Consider the following 16,352-nt stretch of genomic DNA (forward strand, 5'->3'; position numbering starts at 1 on the left):
ATAATAAATCTTAATTAAACTTATCGCCCCCCCCCCCCCCCCCCCTTAAAAGAAAAAAAACCTTTACTTTTAATCTCGTTAAATAAGACTGATAAAAGAAGTGATGCTTTAAAAAATTCATTTAGAGATAATTATTGAGTCATGAATGAAGAATATTTTTTAAAATCATGCCAGTGTTGTATAAATTTACTTAGATTTCAAAGGAAGTAAAACAAAAAGCCAAAATTACCTTTAAATAAATAAATCAGTTAAATCACATTTGGACTAGGCTACATTGTGAGAGTATTTGCCTCAAACAAACTCAGTTAACACCTTAACATCTAGTCTATCATTAAGCAACACATAACATGATTAAAACCACATAAAAGTAACAGATCATGTGTAAATAAATAAATAAACAAAGTTTATCTCTGACTTTTCCTGGTCCGACTGGCTTCGTATCGCAGTGCTTATATGGACTAAAACCAGCGATGTAAATATGTGCAGCTCGCCTTTCTTGAAAGATTTTATGGCATATACAACAGGGTCCGAAGTCCATGAAAGTTTTGCTGATAAGAGGAGCCAATAAAAGCAGCAGTGCAGCAGTGTAAACACGTCTACCTCTGCTCAGAACGGGCCTTCTTCTGCGGATTTACATAAGGCTGCCATCAGCCAGCCCACTCATTATCATCTTTTATATTCCCCTGCTCTCAGAAAGCATCATGGCAAAGTAGCTCCATCCTCCCCTTCAACAGGGAAGTGAAGCAGCTTCTCGGAGCAGGTGTAAGCAGCCGAAAACTCTCCACAGATCTGGAAGAGAGAGGAAAAGAGGCACTTTTTCTTTACTTTTATAAATCCCCCCTCCGTCCTCCCATTCCCTTTCCGCCGCACAGCAGGCCTATGTTGTGTTTTTAATGTTCTCTAAAATGGTATCGAAGCTGACATCCCTTCAGCAGGAGCTCCTCAGCGCCCTGCTGGACTCAGGAGTTACCAAAGATGTTCTGATCCAGGCCCTGGACGACATGGACCCCAGCCCGCCTGGCTTTGGAGTAAAACTGGAGAATCTGCCTTTGTCGCCCGCTCCCGCACAGAGCGGCAAGATAAACGGAGCCGAGGCGGAATCCAAACCCGTTTTCCACACACTTACCAACGGCCACAGCAAAGGCAAACTGTCCGGGGACGAGGGCTCCGAGGACGGCGACGACTACGACACCCCGCCGATACTGAAGGAGCTCCAGTCGCTCAACACGGAGGAGGCCGCCGAGCAGAGGGCGGAGGTGGAGCGCATGCTGGCGTGAGTTTACTTAAAGATTAAAAAAAGAAAAGAAAAGAAAAGAAAAAGAAATAAATAACATAAATAAAAAAAAAAACAAAAAAACAAAACCTAATTTAAAATATTTTAGGTTCAGACAAACAGAAAAATGGTGACTTAAATACAGACAATGTGCAAGCTCCATTTAGAATAAGTCTAAAAAAAAGATACCACATGAATCTAAAAAAATGTCTGAAAGTTTCTTCTATGTTTGTTTACAATTTTAAAATAACGCGCCACGGTTTGGTTTTAACATTCTGGTTACTAATTATCCACACGGATTATTATTTCTTTGCCTTTCACAAAATATCAGCTGAACTTAGCTCTATTTATTATTAACTCTCCTACTCCACCTCTCAACGATAAAAGCGGGACACTCAACAGATACCACGACAATGAAGCCGTTTCCCCCATGGAATTATTATTATTATTATTATTATTATTATTATTATTATTATTATTATTATTATTTAATTAATTTATTTATTTATTTTTAAATGTATAATAATTAAGTTTAGTTTAATCGTTTAAAAATATTCACAAACAGTTTATTTCTAATGTCCTTCCGTGTAATTTTAAAATGAAGATTTGAGGCTCCGTTGTCTCCAAACAGGACCGGAACTTTATCAAAACTAACCCACGTGTAGTGAAGTTATTATTAATTTTATTCTATAAATCATCAACTGAAAGATACACACCAGCGTGTGATTAGAGTGAATGGAGATCTGGTTATTCATTGTCAAAAGTTATAAACTAACATCTCCCACTTAACCCGCACATTGAGATGAAGGCCTCCACATTCTCTAAAACAAACAGACGTGTGTGGATTTGCTGTAATTACCGATGTCCGAGTGTCTGAGGTTGCAAATCTTTGACTGCGGGGTAAGGCCGCAGTTTTAATGCCGCTATTGCTCTTTAGGCTTACATATTGCACAAAACCTGGCGCACTACGTGGGCTACAATCTGCAGGTAAGAACTTGTATTTCTGAAGAGAATTTACGCTCCATGACAGAGAGATTTATCAGAGAAAAAATACACTTCTCCATGAATTATTGAGAATGTTATCACAGTTTGACATAAAATTATTATGTCATGTTATCTTAAGAAAATCTGCTTTATTAATTAGATTTTAAATATTGCACACACTTCTACAATTTAGGCTACCTTGTGCTGGAATATGTTGGAATATTTATTTATATTTTTTTAATACAAGTATACATTTTTTTCTCTAAAAAAGTGGGCTAAAATTTTGTAATGAATTTCTAGTAGAAAAAAAATGTATCAATAAATAAAATAATACATTTCGCTGTTTGAATACAGAGACAAAATTTAATTCTTCATGTGACAACAGCTTCTCTGAAATCCCTTGAACGAACCTTTAATTTTTTTTTTTTTTTTAACAGCCTGTTGAAAAAGCTGCAATAATAAATGAATAGTCTGTGAAGGACAAATTATTACCACAAACCCTTTTAACTAAATGCATCGAGAAACAAGAAAACAAGACGAGAAAAGCAGCTGGAATTTCCATGTTCTTTAAAACATTTAGTTTAATTTCTGAAAGGTTTCATGTTTAATCAAGTAAGTTATTTATTCATGAATTTACAATGATCATGAGCCATTATTTAAAATACTTTATTTCAGCCATAAAACCTGATTCTGGATTTTTATTCAGACAGGTTTTTTACCTCTTGAAAGCTGAATGTGATTCAGGACTCACGTGAATTTGTCCTCCTCCTGTCTTTTACCCAAACTCAGAGAGGACCCATGGCGAGCTGCCCGCATGATCAAAGGTTACATGCAGCAGCACAACATCCCCCAACGGGAGGTCGTGGACATCACTGGGCTGAACCAGTCTCACCTCTCCCAGCACCTCAACAAAGGCACGCCCATGAAAACACAGAAGCGAGCAGCACTCTACACCTGGTATGTCAGGAAACAGCGGGAAATTCTTCGACGTAAGTTAATATTTGAGTTTCTCACAGTTCGGCCTCGGCCTGTAGCGTGTAGCAAGCAGCACCATGATGCCGTATTTGGGTTTCAAACCTGCAAGCTTATCAAGTTTTTGTAATCATGGTTGATTGCAAATATATGCAGAAAAGCAAGAAGGTTGTGCAAGATCTTCCTAGTGTGGAGTAAGAGTACTTATTACTATAAAACCTGATAATTTTGTGAGAAATTTTCTGTTTTTGTTTTGCAGAGTTCAACCAGGCAGCACATGGTTCAGGCAGCAGTATGTCTGACAAAGGCAACCAGGATCCAGCGTTTTTTTTCCCCGAGTTCAACCCGTCTGGTCATGGCATGGGTCAGCCTGGCGACGAGGTTGGCAGTGAACCGTCCTGTAAAAAAATGAGAAGGAATCGTTTCAAATGGGGGCCCGCTTCGCAGCAAATCCTCTACCAGGCCTATGAACGGCAGAAAAATCCAAGCAAGGAAGAGAGGGAGGCGTTGGTAGAAGAGTGCAACAGGTTGGCAAACACGTCACTTTCCCACACCCTGCGAGGATTAAAATAAGTGTCACCCAAGCCATTCTAACCTTCACATTTTTACCTTTATTTTGCTGCAGAGCTGAGTGTCTGCAGAGAGGCGTCTCCCCCTCCAAAGCTCAGGGCCTCGGCTCGAACCTGGTCACCGAAGTGAGAGTTTATAATTGGTTTGCAAACCGGCGCAAAGAGGAAGCCTTCAGGCAGAAGCTGGCCATGGACGCCATCACTGCTCCAACGCACGCCATCAACCCGCTTCTGTCACACAGCTCACCACATCATTCCCAGACCAGCGCTTCACCTCCCAGTAAGATGCTAGGTGGACTTGCTTTTTTCTGTAGTTGTAATAGTCCATATTTTACTCCTGAATTTCAGTTTCCATTTTCTGTGGTGTGAACCTTATGTCCAGAAAGGTTTGAGGCAGAGTTGATGTGATCAGAGAGGCAGAGAAAGAGAAGACAAGTGATCAATGAGTGTGAGTGAGTGAGCTGAGCAAATGCCATTGTTATTCTGATCTTTGAAAACACACTGAGAACAATCCGCATTGTACCTGCAATCTCCACTCCAAAGTCAGCATGGAGAGGCATGACACAAAGGGCAGCGATCCTGTGACAGGCCAGGGTCAGGCCAGGGTCAGGGAGGGGGAACGGACAAATCCAGATCACTGCGATGTAACGCCATCATTTCTGTACTTCCTCCTCCTACGCAGGTCGCTAATGAGTGGCGCCTTAACAAGGAAACTGACCCATTCAGCCTGAGCTTATGTTTGCATCCAGAGTAATTAGTATTGACTGAGTCTACCTGGTGTATACAGCATAAAAACAACGTTTATTACTCTTACAGAGCTTTATCGCTTGCACCATCACTCACCTTCCATAAAAGTGTGATTTAAGACTCCCTCAGAGCCCATTGTTGTCCTCTCGTGTTCGAACACGAGGCCACCTTTGAAGGGAAAACAAATTGTTTACCTTGGCTTGCTCTTTTACCTTTGGATAAACTGGTCCCACTTGTAGATTGCCTGTTTGCTTTAGTTTTTTCCTCGTTGTTGCTCAGAACACCTGAGCAGGCATTGACCTCCGCTTGCAAAGCTATGGAGAGGTCGGCAGCAAGGCTGTCGTGGCAGAAGAGAAGAGTCGGTGGAAAGCTGCCCCCCCAGAAAAAAAAAAAAAAAAAAAAAAACCTCAGCTGGCTGCTTACAAGGTGTCCTGCTGGCATCCTGCCGACAGCATCAGCTGTTTTTCAGTGTCAGCCCTGACCTGACAATAATATCCCAGCAGGGCACCTCATTGCGTTGCTAGGGCACAGCCTGTATTATGCATGCTTAATGGACAATTAAAATCCTTTGCTACTACATCTCTCAGGCCTTTGATAAGGAGCTCCTCTGACTTCTACTCTCTATACTCTTCCTCAGCAGGAGTTCCCATTGTCTGTGGTGTATTAGAAGACTGCAATGACTGTAACCTAGGTTCATTTATCTCTGCTGGGCCTGAAGGAGGACTGATTTTTAAAGCGCTCCCCCTATCCCCTCCTCCTTCTCACCTTTATGGGCATCAGTATAGCTGCTGCTGAAGCTGGCGCAGACTTGGAGCAGCAGGAGCTGTCCACTGGGGTATTGGCTCTTTTCTGGCCAGACAGGACTGATCACCCCTTCTTCGCCTTTTAAAGAGAGCAAGAAATCCCTCCTCCCACCTCTAGTCTTTTAAACTGCTGCCTCACCTTCAGTCATACGTGAGAGGTCACTTCTGGGTCATTTCAAACAAACTCCTCTCGCTCTGGGAGTTTTTATTGATTCTGTTTTGGTTCGTTGATCAGTTGGTCACAACTGGATAGACAGTCAAACAGTGTGACGTGCAGTTTTGGTGGCGACCTTTTTTCACTTTAGTAAATGTAACGGATCTTATGGGCAGATCGGCTCCCGCTTGTGTACGTCTGTGCTGTATTTGCTGTGTGTTATTAATTTAATAACATTACCATACCTCATCAAAATCATCTTATTTATAAAATGTTTTGCTTTATTTACGGTCATATCGCCAAACATATCAAACATGATGCAACAGATATGAAACACAAGAGCAGCTGCATCCATTTTAGTCTTTGTGGAGTAGTTGTTCACAGCGGTACACTGTGCATGGGTCTCCAAGGAGGAAGAATGTTTTATTGAAGCAGCAGCCTTCAAACCCAGTGCAGCCTCACAAGAAAACACTTTAATAGTAAGTTTATCCAAATGCACAACAGAAAGCATGGCAAAAGAGGTGGAGAAGTAATGAAACGGTGTCCTTTGTGACAGTTTCCAACGTGTGTGAATATGTTTAAAGCAGTGCAAAATGTGGCATGTCATGATTTTAAAAAGGCGTATGGATGCATATGATGATTATGTTGTCCAGAAATGTGTTCAGATGTTTTTGTGAAACTGTTGTGTTTTGTGTTGTGGACCAGCATAACTATTATACATTCCGAGACTGTGTTGTGTTCCCGTAGACATATGTGCAATAATTTTTGCACATTATTGTAGGTCTGATAATGAATTGTAACCGTAACCATATACCTTAACTCCTAACCCCTATTTACAGAAGAGAGATTTAGAAAAACTTGCCTTGAAGGGAAGCAAAAACTTGTTGCTACTGTTGGAACCGTTCTGTAGGATGAGTTTTTAACTTACAGTATCTTGCACAAAGGTGTTTGGAAATGCACCAAGTGTGCATGAATTAGCACCTTATAGCAGTTTGTGACTGTTTATGGAAGTGATAAGAGAAGGAACATAAATGGAAATATAAAGTATTATTAAGATCAAAGCTCCCGTCAGAAACACAGTAAACAACATATGGTGGTTGCAAACTTTCTGAGTCTTTATAGGGAACTACAGCGCTCATCATTTCAAATTATATCAACCTTGGGATACAGGTTTGGAACATGTTGTATTATGACACTGTTACATGATGGATAAGTGGACAAATGTGACAATGACATGGTTTCTGGTATGAGTAGGTTGTGCAAAGAGGTTTAAGAGCATTAGTTCCAGAAGGAAAGGGTTATACTTTAAGTACAATTTCTTAAGAAATTAGATTTTTTTTTCTTTAGATTATTATTACTATTAAATTGTGGCTTTCGATAATGAGCTTTTGCTTTTAATCAAGTGTTGCAATTTAGACCCTGGCTGTAAAAAATTGACACACACATTAAAAAAGGAAGAAAAAAAAAAAAAAAAGATCTGTGCTGTGTAAGCTGGGATTCATGGTTCTGCATGTTACTAAACCAGCCCACTCAGAAGTTCCAGATCAGATACACTCGTGAGTAGGGGGATTATCTGTGGGTTACACTGCTTTTTGTCACCCCAGGCAAGCTTGAAACAGACACTCATGCAGAAAATATAGCCTAGCTCTGCACTTTCCTCTGCCCTGTTTCCTAAAGAGCCACAAAGAGGCGACTGGATACGTCCTGCAGAGACCCAGGAGGTCTGTCATATGCAGCAGCTCTACAATGGGCACTGCCTGGGGTTGGGGAGGCAGGCTTTGATATTACATGGGTCACACAGGGAGCTTGAGCCTTTTAAACCTGCTGAAGAAACACTGCTGCCACTCCCCTTCCGAGTTTCTCGTCCTCCCCCTGCTCTCTAAAAGAGCACGCCTCAGTTTTCCTCTCTATCTTGCCATCACTCCAAACATAAAGTTTTTAGTTGGTCGTAACCCTCAAAGCGGGATGACAAACATGTAAGAATATTACCATGTTTAGAATGAATAAAATGTTTGAAATATTTTCTGACTTTAGATGGCGGAAGTCCTTCTGACACCGAGGTTCCCTGCAGCTAGCATTCCTCCCAGAGCCAAAGTAACACAACTGACCTGAATAGCATCCTTTTCTCCCTCCGACACTTAAAAAGGTCGCCTAGCTCCAAGATAACTGACTTTTTATGAGTCCTCCTCTATTGTGTAGCAATGGGGGTCATGAGTCCAATGGAGTGCTTTATTGTTCTGCAGCGGTGTTTACAAGGCATGGTGAGCAGTTGTGGGGTTGATAGTATGTTGCAGGAGACAATATGAAGTCTGTTGGCTGTACCAAATGGACAGGTACTCAGTGGATGAAATACAGCACTGTGGCTTTGCCGTATCTTTATTCAAAGTCACATTATCAGAACCATGCTTGCCAAAAATAGGTTTGCTTTCTCGCAGATAGTTGAAAAAAAAGCTGCATGTTTGTCTTTTAAATGAGATGCACAAGCCAGTCGGTTTATAAAGAGATATTTGATCAGACGGTAGACTCGTAAATCCACAATAAGAGCCTGATTAACAGTTCCCTTAATAATACCAGGTTTGAGGGAAATGTAAATATTCACCTCTTGCAGCATGCATTCAGAAATCAATGCCCACCTCATTGCTCACCTTTCGTGTGAGCCTCTCCCTCTTTTTTTTTTTTTTTTTTTTGTTTTATCTCAAAATGGCTGTAAATCAATACCTCCTGTCATGACAGACGAGCTTCGGCTGGGTTCAGGCTGTCACACCCAGGTCAGGGACGGAGGGTCGGGGAAGATGGGAGAACTGTGTGCAAACAGTCTGTCTCTGGACTGTCACTGAGGGAGGGACGCTCCCTGTGTCCGTGTGAGGCTGAAGCCACAGGATAAGAATGTGTTTGACATTGCTTGTAATTGTGTAATGTTTACTCTGTTGGTATCAGAGGGGGCCTGCATCAGCAAACAGGCATTTGATTGTCGGCTATGGGGGGCAGTGGGAGAGTCAGTTGAAGCATTCCTTTGGGCCTCCACTGAGAGGCAAAAAGCAGTCTAGACATGGGATCAAGTGATGGTGCTAACTTTATTTTCATGGCTACACTGTGAATATATGAAAGTATGTAAAGATGTTTCTGCTTTTATTCTGTTGACTTGTGAGGTGCTTCCATTTATAACTCACAAAAAAAAGGCAAATTAAAGCAAAGTTGCAAAAGGTAGCGCTATTTTGTTTAGCAGTATTTGTTTCTTTTCATTAATTCCCCCCTTTCCAACCCTCTATTGTTGCATCTACTGATGATACTTTCACCTCAATTACAGTCTGAATGCGTTGTTTTTATCAGTAGCTAAGTGAATTGAATCTGACTCCTTTTTCCACCATCAGTGACCCTTCACACTGACGTAATTAGGCACATCGTCAGGAGCATTTGTGTGCTGATCAGAGAATCTGATGGGAGTTGTGCTGTTGTGAGTGCGTGTACTTAGTGAATGGCCTTGGCTGAGCTACACAGATAGCAGTAGTGCACGGGTCAGTGTGTGTTTGTTTGTTCTGTTCTCCCCTGTCTGAGTCAAAGAGCAGGTGAGTCTGGTTGGTTGGGATCACAGCAGCCCTGCCTGCTCTGCTGTCTCTGCTCTACGTACCTGTGACAGCTGTGGCACTCAGGAGCTGTGAGCCAGCGTGCTAACCCGCTGTCTCCATCTGGTTCTCCCTCAGTGCGTTACAGCCAAGGCCCCGGTGAGGTCACTTCCTCCTCCTCCATCAGTCACCACAGCAGCAACGCCATGGCAACTAGCCAGTCAGTACTCCAGCAGGTGTCTCCAGGAGGACTGGACCACAGCCACAGTCTGCTGTCACCTGACGCCAAGATGGTGAGTGAACACACCTGGGTCCTTGTGGCCTCAGATTAGATAAGAAAAGACCAGCATTTAGCTTGAACGTACAAAGTAGGTTCCTAAACCTCCTCTCTCATGGACCCACTGGCAAGAGCCAACAATTAGCACATTGTCCTGTGTTTTAGAGGTGGTCACTCGGCTGTACTTGCAAGCAGAGTGCACTAGACATGTGCATCGCTCTGCCAATAAGCCTGACAAAGAAACATTCTGTTCTTATTGATCAAATGCCTCTCAAAGAGGTGCTTTTAGGTGGAGCGACACTTCCTGCCAAAGAAGTTCCACCCACATTAGATTCTGCCTGATGCTTTTTCCTGCATCTACAGTACTTCTCCCCACTTGCCTACTATTTGATCAGCAGCCAGGAATTGTGTGTTAAAGTATTTTTGACACAATATGTATGATAAGCAATCAAAGTGTCATGCAATACAATATCAGTCCATCTGCAGTGTTTATTTTATTTTAAATGACAGAAAACATTAAGTTGGGGCTTTCTGATGTTCAAACTGTGGCCTAACTTCCCTCTCAGGTCACTTTCTTTTTCTGGAGCTAAATTACGTGAAATGAGTACAGGAAGTTTGTTGCAGCGGGTCGAAGTTGTCAGAGGGTTTATTTTGCCTGCAGATGTAAGTCTGGTAAACAGACGCAAAAGGAAGTGTTACTGTAAAGGCATGGATGTTGTGTAAACTACTATCTAAATTATACCTGTGAGTGTGAAACACAGACTAACAAGATGCCTCCTCTGTGACCATTTTATTTATTTTTTCTTCTTCACATTTTACCCTTGTCAGTTTGGTTTACCTGCTGTGTATAAGTAAAATTACTCAAGAGTAGTTTTGTACAAAAGAATCTGAACTGAGTCAACATCTATGTCTGTTGTTTGTATTGCAGCCAACATCTGTTTTACTTTGAATGTGAATTTACGTTGCAGATACTTAAGCTCTCATATAGTACTACAGTAAAACAGTCTCACAGTTTTTTTTCCCCTCATCTCTCTTCAGATTTCAGGTTCAGGGGGAGGACTTCCTCCCGTCAGCACGTTGACAAACATCCACAGTTCCCATCATGGCCATCAGCAGACACAGAACCTCATCATGCCTCTATCTGGAGTCATGGCCATAGCACAGAGTGAGTCCAGAGTTCCTTAATATTCCTAAAAGTTCACATGTATTCAAACTTTTCATAAAGTGCAACAAAAACTTAGAATTGTTTTGAATTCATTAATAAATTTGATTGAATGAATTAGTTACGATTTGCAATATGTCAGATTACACATCATCTTAATACCTAACATACTTACTATCCCTCCGTTTGCAAATTCCCTCCTGTCAAACTCCTCATCTTCCAGTAATCTCTGGGATTTTATATTTAAACCTGAAATTACAAATAGCTTGTCCTTATCCTGGATTCGGTTGCAATAATATCTTCAACTATTTTGTAAAGGTCAAACAAGATGAAGGTCATTTAATGATATCCCATCTAATTTCCCTCTCCATTTCTTTATGAACAGGTCTTTAAGTCTTTCTTAGATGGTTGATAGCACGTTTATTTAATCCATGTGTAAGAATATCATTTAAACTTTCTTCAATTAAAGATGGTACATAAGCTTTATCTGAAAAAGTCAAGAAATTAGTCATACGTCCTACAGCTTATTTCATCAGGGATATTTTTCATATTTCCTTCCTAAATTAATTAGTAATGCTAAGAATATGAGATGCATTTTTCAGTCATTATAAACAAGTTTGCATTTACCGGTACATCACATAAACTTTAAACATACAGTTAAAGAGATTTTGTAGGCCTCTCGTAGTTGTGAACATAATTACTGTGTTGTTTGTAAACATCAGTACCACCAGTACCACTAGTATCATCTATTCTACTTTATTAATTCAAGTTGGGTAATTTTTTTTTATCTGTGTTTAATCCATCTGAATTACACTAATGCTGCCAGGCCAGGTTCTGGCACCCAGAGAGCCCTTGGGTCTTAAGGGGCTAGCTTAGGGGCCCACAGTGGTTCCCCTCAATTGCACAGCCATGCCATCATAAATGCTGACCTTGAAGTAAATCTTACAACTTTATTAAATGAGTTTTGAATGCTAATTTTGGGTTTTCTGTACTCCACAGGTTTAAACACGTCGCAGTCTCAGACAGTACCAGTGATCAACAGCGTGGCAGGCAGTCTTGCAGCGCTGCAGCCTGTGCAGTTTTCCCAGCAGCTTCACAGCCCTCACCAGCAGAGCCTGATGCAGCAGTCTCCCAGCCACATGAGCCAGCAGCCTTTCATGGCGACAGTCACACACTCACACAGTCAGTTACTCAGCTTCACTGTCTTCTTTCCAGAAACCTGGTGTGAATTTAAAATCCATTGCTTCAGTGGGTCCCAACCTTATGTTAAAAGGGTGATATTACACCTTTAAGTTGAAGTAAATTCACAAAACCTCTTTTTGCATGTATAGACATAGAAAGGGCTATTTTCCTCAAATGCCTGAAACACCTTGTTTTTGTCCTGGTGTTATCTTCATTATTTAATGACATTGTTGTTAAACACAGTTGTATGATATCTTCTATGATATCTTTGCTGTCACCAATACACAAAACGTCTTTCTTCTTTCATTTTGAACCAGCCAGCTGTCCATTGAGAGAAGACTTGCTCTTTCAGGGGTAGATGCCAAAAACAGGGCAGAAACAAAGTGTTACAGGCAAATTTAACATGTAGAAAATAACATATACTTTATATATATATGAAAATTGGACCCATGTTTTACAAACTTGAGGCTTCTTAGGGTGTTCTTTTTTACATTGTGTAACATGGTAGCAGTTATTTTCAGTCTGTGCGTGTGTAATTGTGAAAATAGATAGTGTGAATTGTGAATTATGAAAACATATGCAACATATATTATTTTCTTAATGACCCTTTGCAGAACACTTACCTATTGTTTCTTAGCTGGATACCATTTTTGTGTGAATCTAATGACCTCAAGAGTCTGACTGTTTGGCAAAATGAATTTTTTGTGCATGTTCCCAAAATATTTTATGTCATTAAATCAGAAAGTAAAAAAAAAAAAAAAAAATCCAGCTCATTTGAACCACTGCAATTGTTTAAATTGAATGCGCTTCATATTTCTTTGCAGTGTATTCTCACAAGCAAGAGCCCCCACAGTACTCCCACCCGTCGCGTTTTCCTTCAGCCATGGTGGTCACAGACGCTAACAGCATCAGCACTCTCAGCTCCATGTCTTCAAGCAAGACGGTGAGTTTTCACCCACATCATGTCTTTACAAACCCCATTTAGACGCACCTCTGATCTCTGTCTGCCTGTTGTTGATTTTAGTAAATGTACTAATTCTTTTGGTGTGTTTGCATGAGAATCAGCATTACGTTTGTGATGTTACAGCAGTTTCTGCTGCCATTGTGTTGCCTGCTGATACACATAAATCTTCCTCAAATACTCAGTGCACTTACGGAGCAAAATCAAAACACACCAGCAGCAGGAATAAGATCACAGCAGGGAGAAGTGTGTGACATGATTGTGTTGACTTGTTTGATTCCTGTCATATTAGGATGCTCCTGTAAACAAGATGGTGCAACTTGGGGGTCTCTCCTGGGTAAATACAACTTTATTAGTATAATCACCCAGCTTCAATGCGTGAAACCACACACAGACCTAATCACCACAGTCAGTCGTAGCTGTGCACGCTGATCCTTTTACTTTTTTGTTTGGGGCTGCTGATGATGTTCAAACACTTCTAGACAAATAAATTAGATGGATGTAAGGATAGGACACTCCTCACAGTCCCTATTTCCTCTTAAACAGCTGTCTAATCAATCACATGTTCTCTCAGCCTGAACACCTCTTGATTAATGCTCCCTCTTTTCACTTTCTTACTTTCATCTCCTTGGTGAGAGTCACCTCTGTGATCAGGAAATGAGTCTTGTTAATCAAAGTTCTCAAGACTCATAGGCTGCTACTTTCCTCCATGGCACAGTGAGGCTGCAGATGAGATGAGTCAGGTAGGGGGTGGAGGGCTTCTTTTTTTTTTTTTTTTTTTTGTTAGTAATTATGCCTCTTCCTCTTTCCTACTTCTCCCTCCTTTCCGTGATCACTGTAGCCTGAAATGTTGTCCACGGTGCTTTCACACGCTCAATTTCCCACGCCGAGGCGGCATGCTCATACCATGAACTGCTGCTGCTGCTGCACTCATGGGCTGATAGGATGGCAACTTAGAGCGGCATGTATCTTCTGTCCTGTCACATATGCAACAATAGAATTTAGAAAAACTAAACCTAAACTAATTTATTTTAGTGCTTCAAATATGTGAAAGAAAACAGTTTTTCTAGATGAAAGCAGCATCCATGTATGGAGGCATGCCAGTCCTTTAGATAATTAAAAATAGCAGATTTAAAAGGGGAGGCGCTGTGTATGAAGGATGTTTTTCTTTTAGAAATACAAAATCATCCTTAAAAAAACATCCCATTCGGACATGTAGAGATTAGAAAAAGATTAAAAACAGATTTAATGACGTTACAATGGCAAGCCACAAACCGAAAAAAGAAGAAAGTTCTGCTTTAATCTCCAACAATTCAACCCTACAACTGCAAACTATCATAAACATTTGCATCAGTAACAAACACATGATTTTCTAAGTTTATTTGCTGTTTTTTGTAAAATGCTTGCCTGAAAAGTAACTGAATACATCAAATCACCATTTACATGTAGTACATGACATTAGCTGCACCCATCGCAACATCATTATGTTGCTTTTCACAATCTTTTTTTCTTTTAGGAGAGTGATTGGCTCATAAGCCTTGCATTTTCTTATCAGGACATCATTTAATGGGGGTAACCTTCTTCTTGTGACTCGACCGATGTGCTCATACTTTATAACGCTCGCTGTTTACCAAGGACCCTCCATTATACCTGGGTCTGTTTAACGCTCACCTCTGCTAAGGGCCTGCCGCCTAATGACTCAGGTCTTGGCTTCAGGTCAGCTTTATCAGGTGAGGCTGTTTGCTGGCCGGAGAGTCACTCTGGGGTCAGCTGCCCCCACCTGCCCCCACCCCCAGGTGAAAAAAAAATCCACACAGTTTAAAAGAAGCGAGTGGAAACTGAGCTTTCTGAGTCAGAAGAAGAGAGATGGGGAATGTATTTGGTCAGGTGTGGCACATAAAGGGGTGAAAGGAGTATTTAGAGTAAAAGAAAATGCTTTTGTTGAATAAAAATTCTACATTTGTATTTTTGGCCGAGAAGCGTTAAAAAAGTATGCACCAAAAATGACAGTAATCAACATTTATATATGCACACTGACATTGTTTAGCTGTCCACATACAATGCATCCCTTCAGATTAAAGTAATATTTAAAGAATTTTTTACATTTTTCTCTTGTGGATATTCAGCACAGTTTTTGTTTCGTTCTCCATGAGGATCGTTTATAGGCTGTACAACTACTTTTTCAGCTGAATAATAGCTAGCAATGTAGTCTATGCTGCTACCCACTACTGACACTGTGCTGCAGGCTATGGAAGCCTGTCCAGTTTATATGATTTTTTTTGTAGCTTTTCAAATGATTGCTTCAGAACTTTCTACTAATGATAAAAGCTAAAATCTCATTTAGATAGTAATATTCAAATAAAGTCTAAAACAATCATTCCACAGTGAAATAGCTCCCTGAACAGAAACACTTCCCATTAACAGCTGTCAGAGCAAACAGAAGCAAACAATTAGTTGCATAAATGTGCCCAAACACAAACAGCAACAGCCAGGAATCCACAAAAAATTAGCAGCTTTTTCTACTTAACTAAAACTTTCTTTTACCACTAGTTGGCTCAAGATGCTAAGTGACTTTATTAATGGCTCTATCCTTATTTTCAAAGTGCTTTGTGATGTAAGCAGTCGATGCCAAGTCAATGCTGGGAGAGAAACCTTTCTGCAGGTTTTTCTACCAATCAACTAAGCTTTCAGATAGAAGAAGGCTTTATTTGATCTTAAGCTATTATGCTCCCTACACCTGACCAATTCAGAATATAGTTTATACATTATATTTATACATTATATATAGAATATACATTGCTCATAATAATATATCTACTGGAAACAACAATTATAAAGTTAATTGACAGTAATATTAATACTCATGTAGAAGATAGAACTCCAGTGAGTGATATTTGGGTGTTTTAGTCCTTCACCACCCCTCCAACCTCATATTACAGACTTTTTACAATAATGACAGTGTATGTTACTGTGATGGCAGCTTACTTCTGTTGCCCTCATGTCAATTTAAAAGAGTTGCCGCAGGTTTCAGTTATTAAAATGTAGAACTCTGATTAAATAAATCTAACTAATTACCTGCACATCCTTCTTTATCCAATCATTATATAATCTAAGTAACACATTAACAACACTTTAACATAGGTGGCCATGGTGATTATGTTGATTTTAAGTCCTATTTCATAAACAATTTACTGTATATAGTTGCTAAAAATGAGCTATTATCAAGTTTTAAAAAATAGAAAAAATGCACAAAACAACAAAAATTCAATGTGGCTTCAAACTAAACAACTAAAATTAAATCTTTCAGCTTTCTAACAACATGAACCTAAATAGTAGACTGAGTTGTGTCAGAGAGGCATCATGAAGTACTCTGCAAATGTACATATATATCTGTGCAAATGGACACTTTGTGTCCAATGTTTTTTATGTAATGCAGGTTTACTTTGCTTGACATCTTTCTCCTTCTCTTTTTCAGTGTCCTCTTCAAGCTTGGTGAGAGCGTCCACCTGACTTCCTTGCTGCCCGGCAACCAGAGCACATTTTTCCACTCTCTCACCGCGGTAACCATGACATTTCTTAATAGCCTGCGACAGCGTGCTGGATGATGAGTCAGACAACAAACACTGAGAAGTGACGGCGGTGGGGAGGCAGTGGAAATGAGAAATGGGGACAGGGGAGTGAAAAAAAAAGACTCTGGATTCACCT

General features: G+C 40.4%; 1 protein-coding gene across 2 annotated transcripts; it reads left to right on the forward strand.

The window, feature by feature from the left end:
* Positions 1-893: 893 nt before the first annotated feature.
* Positions 894-16,143, forward strand: hnf1ba (HNF1 homeobox Ba; the record flags this gene model as incomplete). Of its 2 annotated transcripts, XM_079246809.1 has the most annotated exons (10): positions 894-1,273; positions 3,047-3,246; positions 3,489-3,756; positions 3,855-4,108; positions 9,204-9,358; positions 10,381-10,507; positions 11,504-11,686; positions 12,511-12,629; positions 12,940-12,984; positions 16,123-16,143. In XM_079246809.1, the coding sequence occupies 10 exons, from the start codon at positions 894-896 to the stop codon at positions 16,141-16,143; spliced, it is 1,752 nt and encodes a 583-aa protein (XP_079102935.1). The 2 variants fall into 2 exon arrangements, with proteins under 2 accessions (XP_079102935.1, XP_079102934.1); XM_079246808.1 differs by lacking the exon at positions 16,123-16,143 and having other exon boundaries at positions 12,940-13,008.
* Positions 16,144-16,352: the final 209 nt, after the last annotated feature.

Source organism: Telmatherina bonti (genome assembly GCF_933228915.1).
Source record: "Telmatherina bonti genome assembly, chromosome: 9".
NCBI classification, from domain to species: Eukaryota; Metazoa; Chordata; class Actinopteri; order Atheriniformes; family Telmatherinidae; genus Telmatherina; species Telmatherina bonti.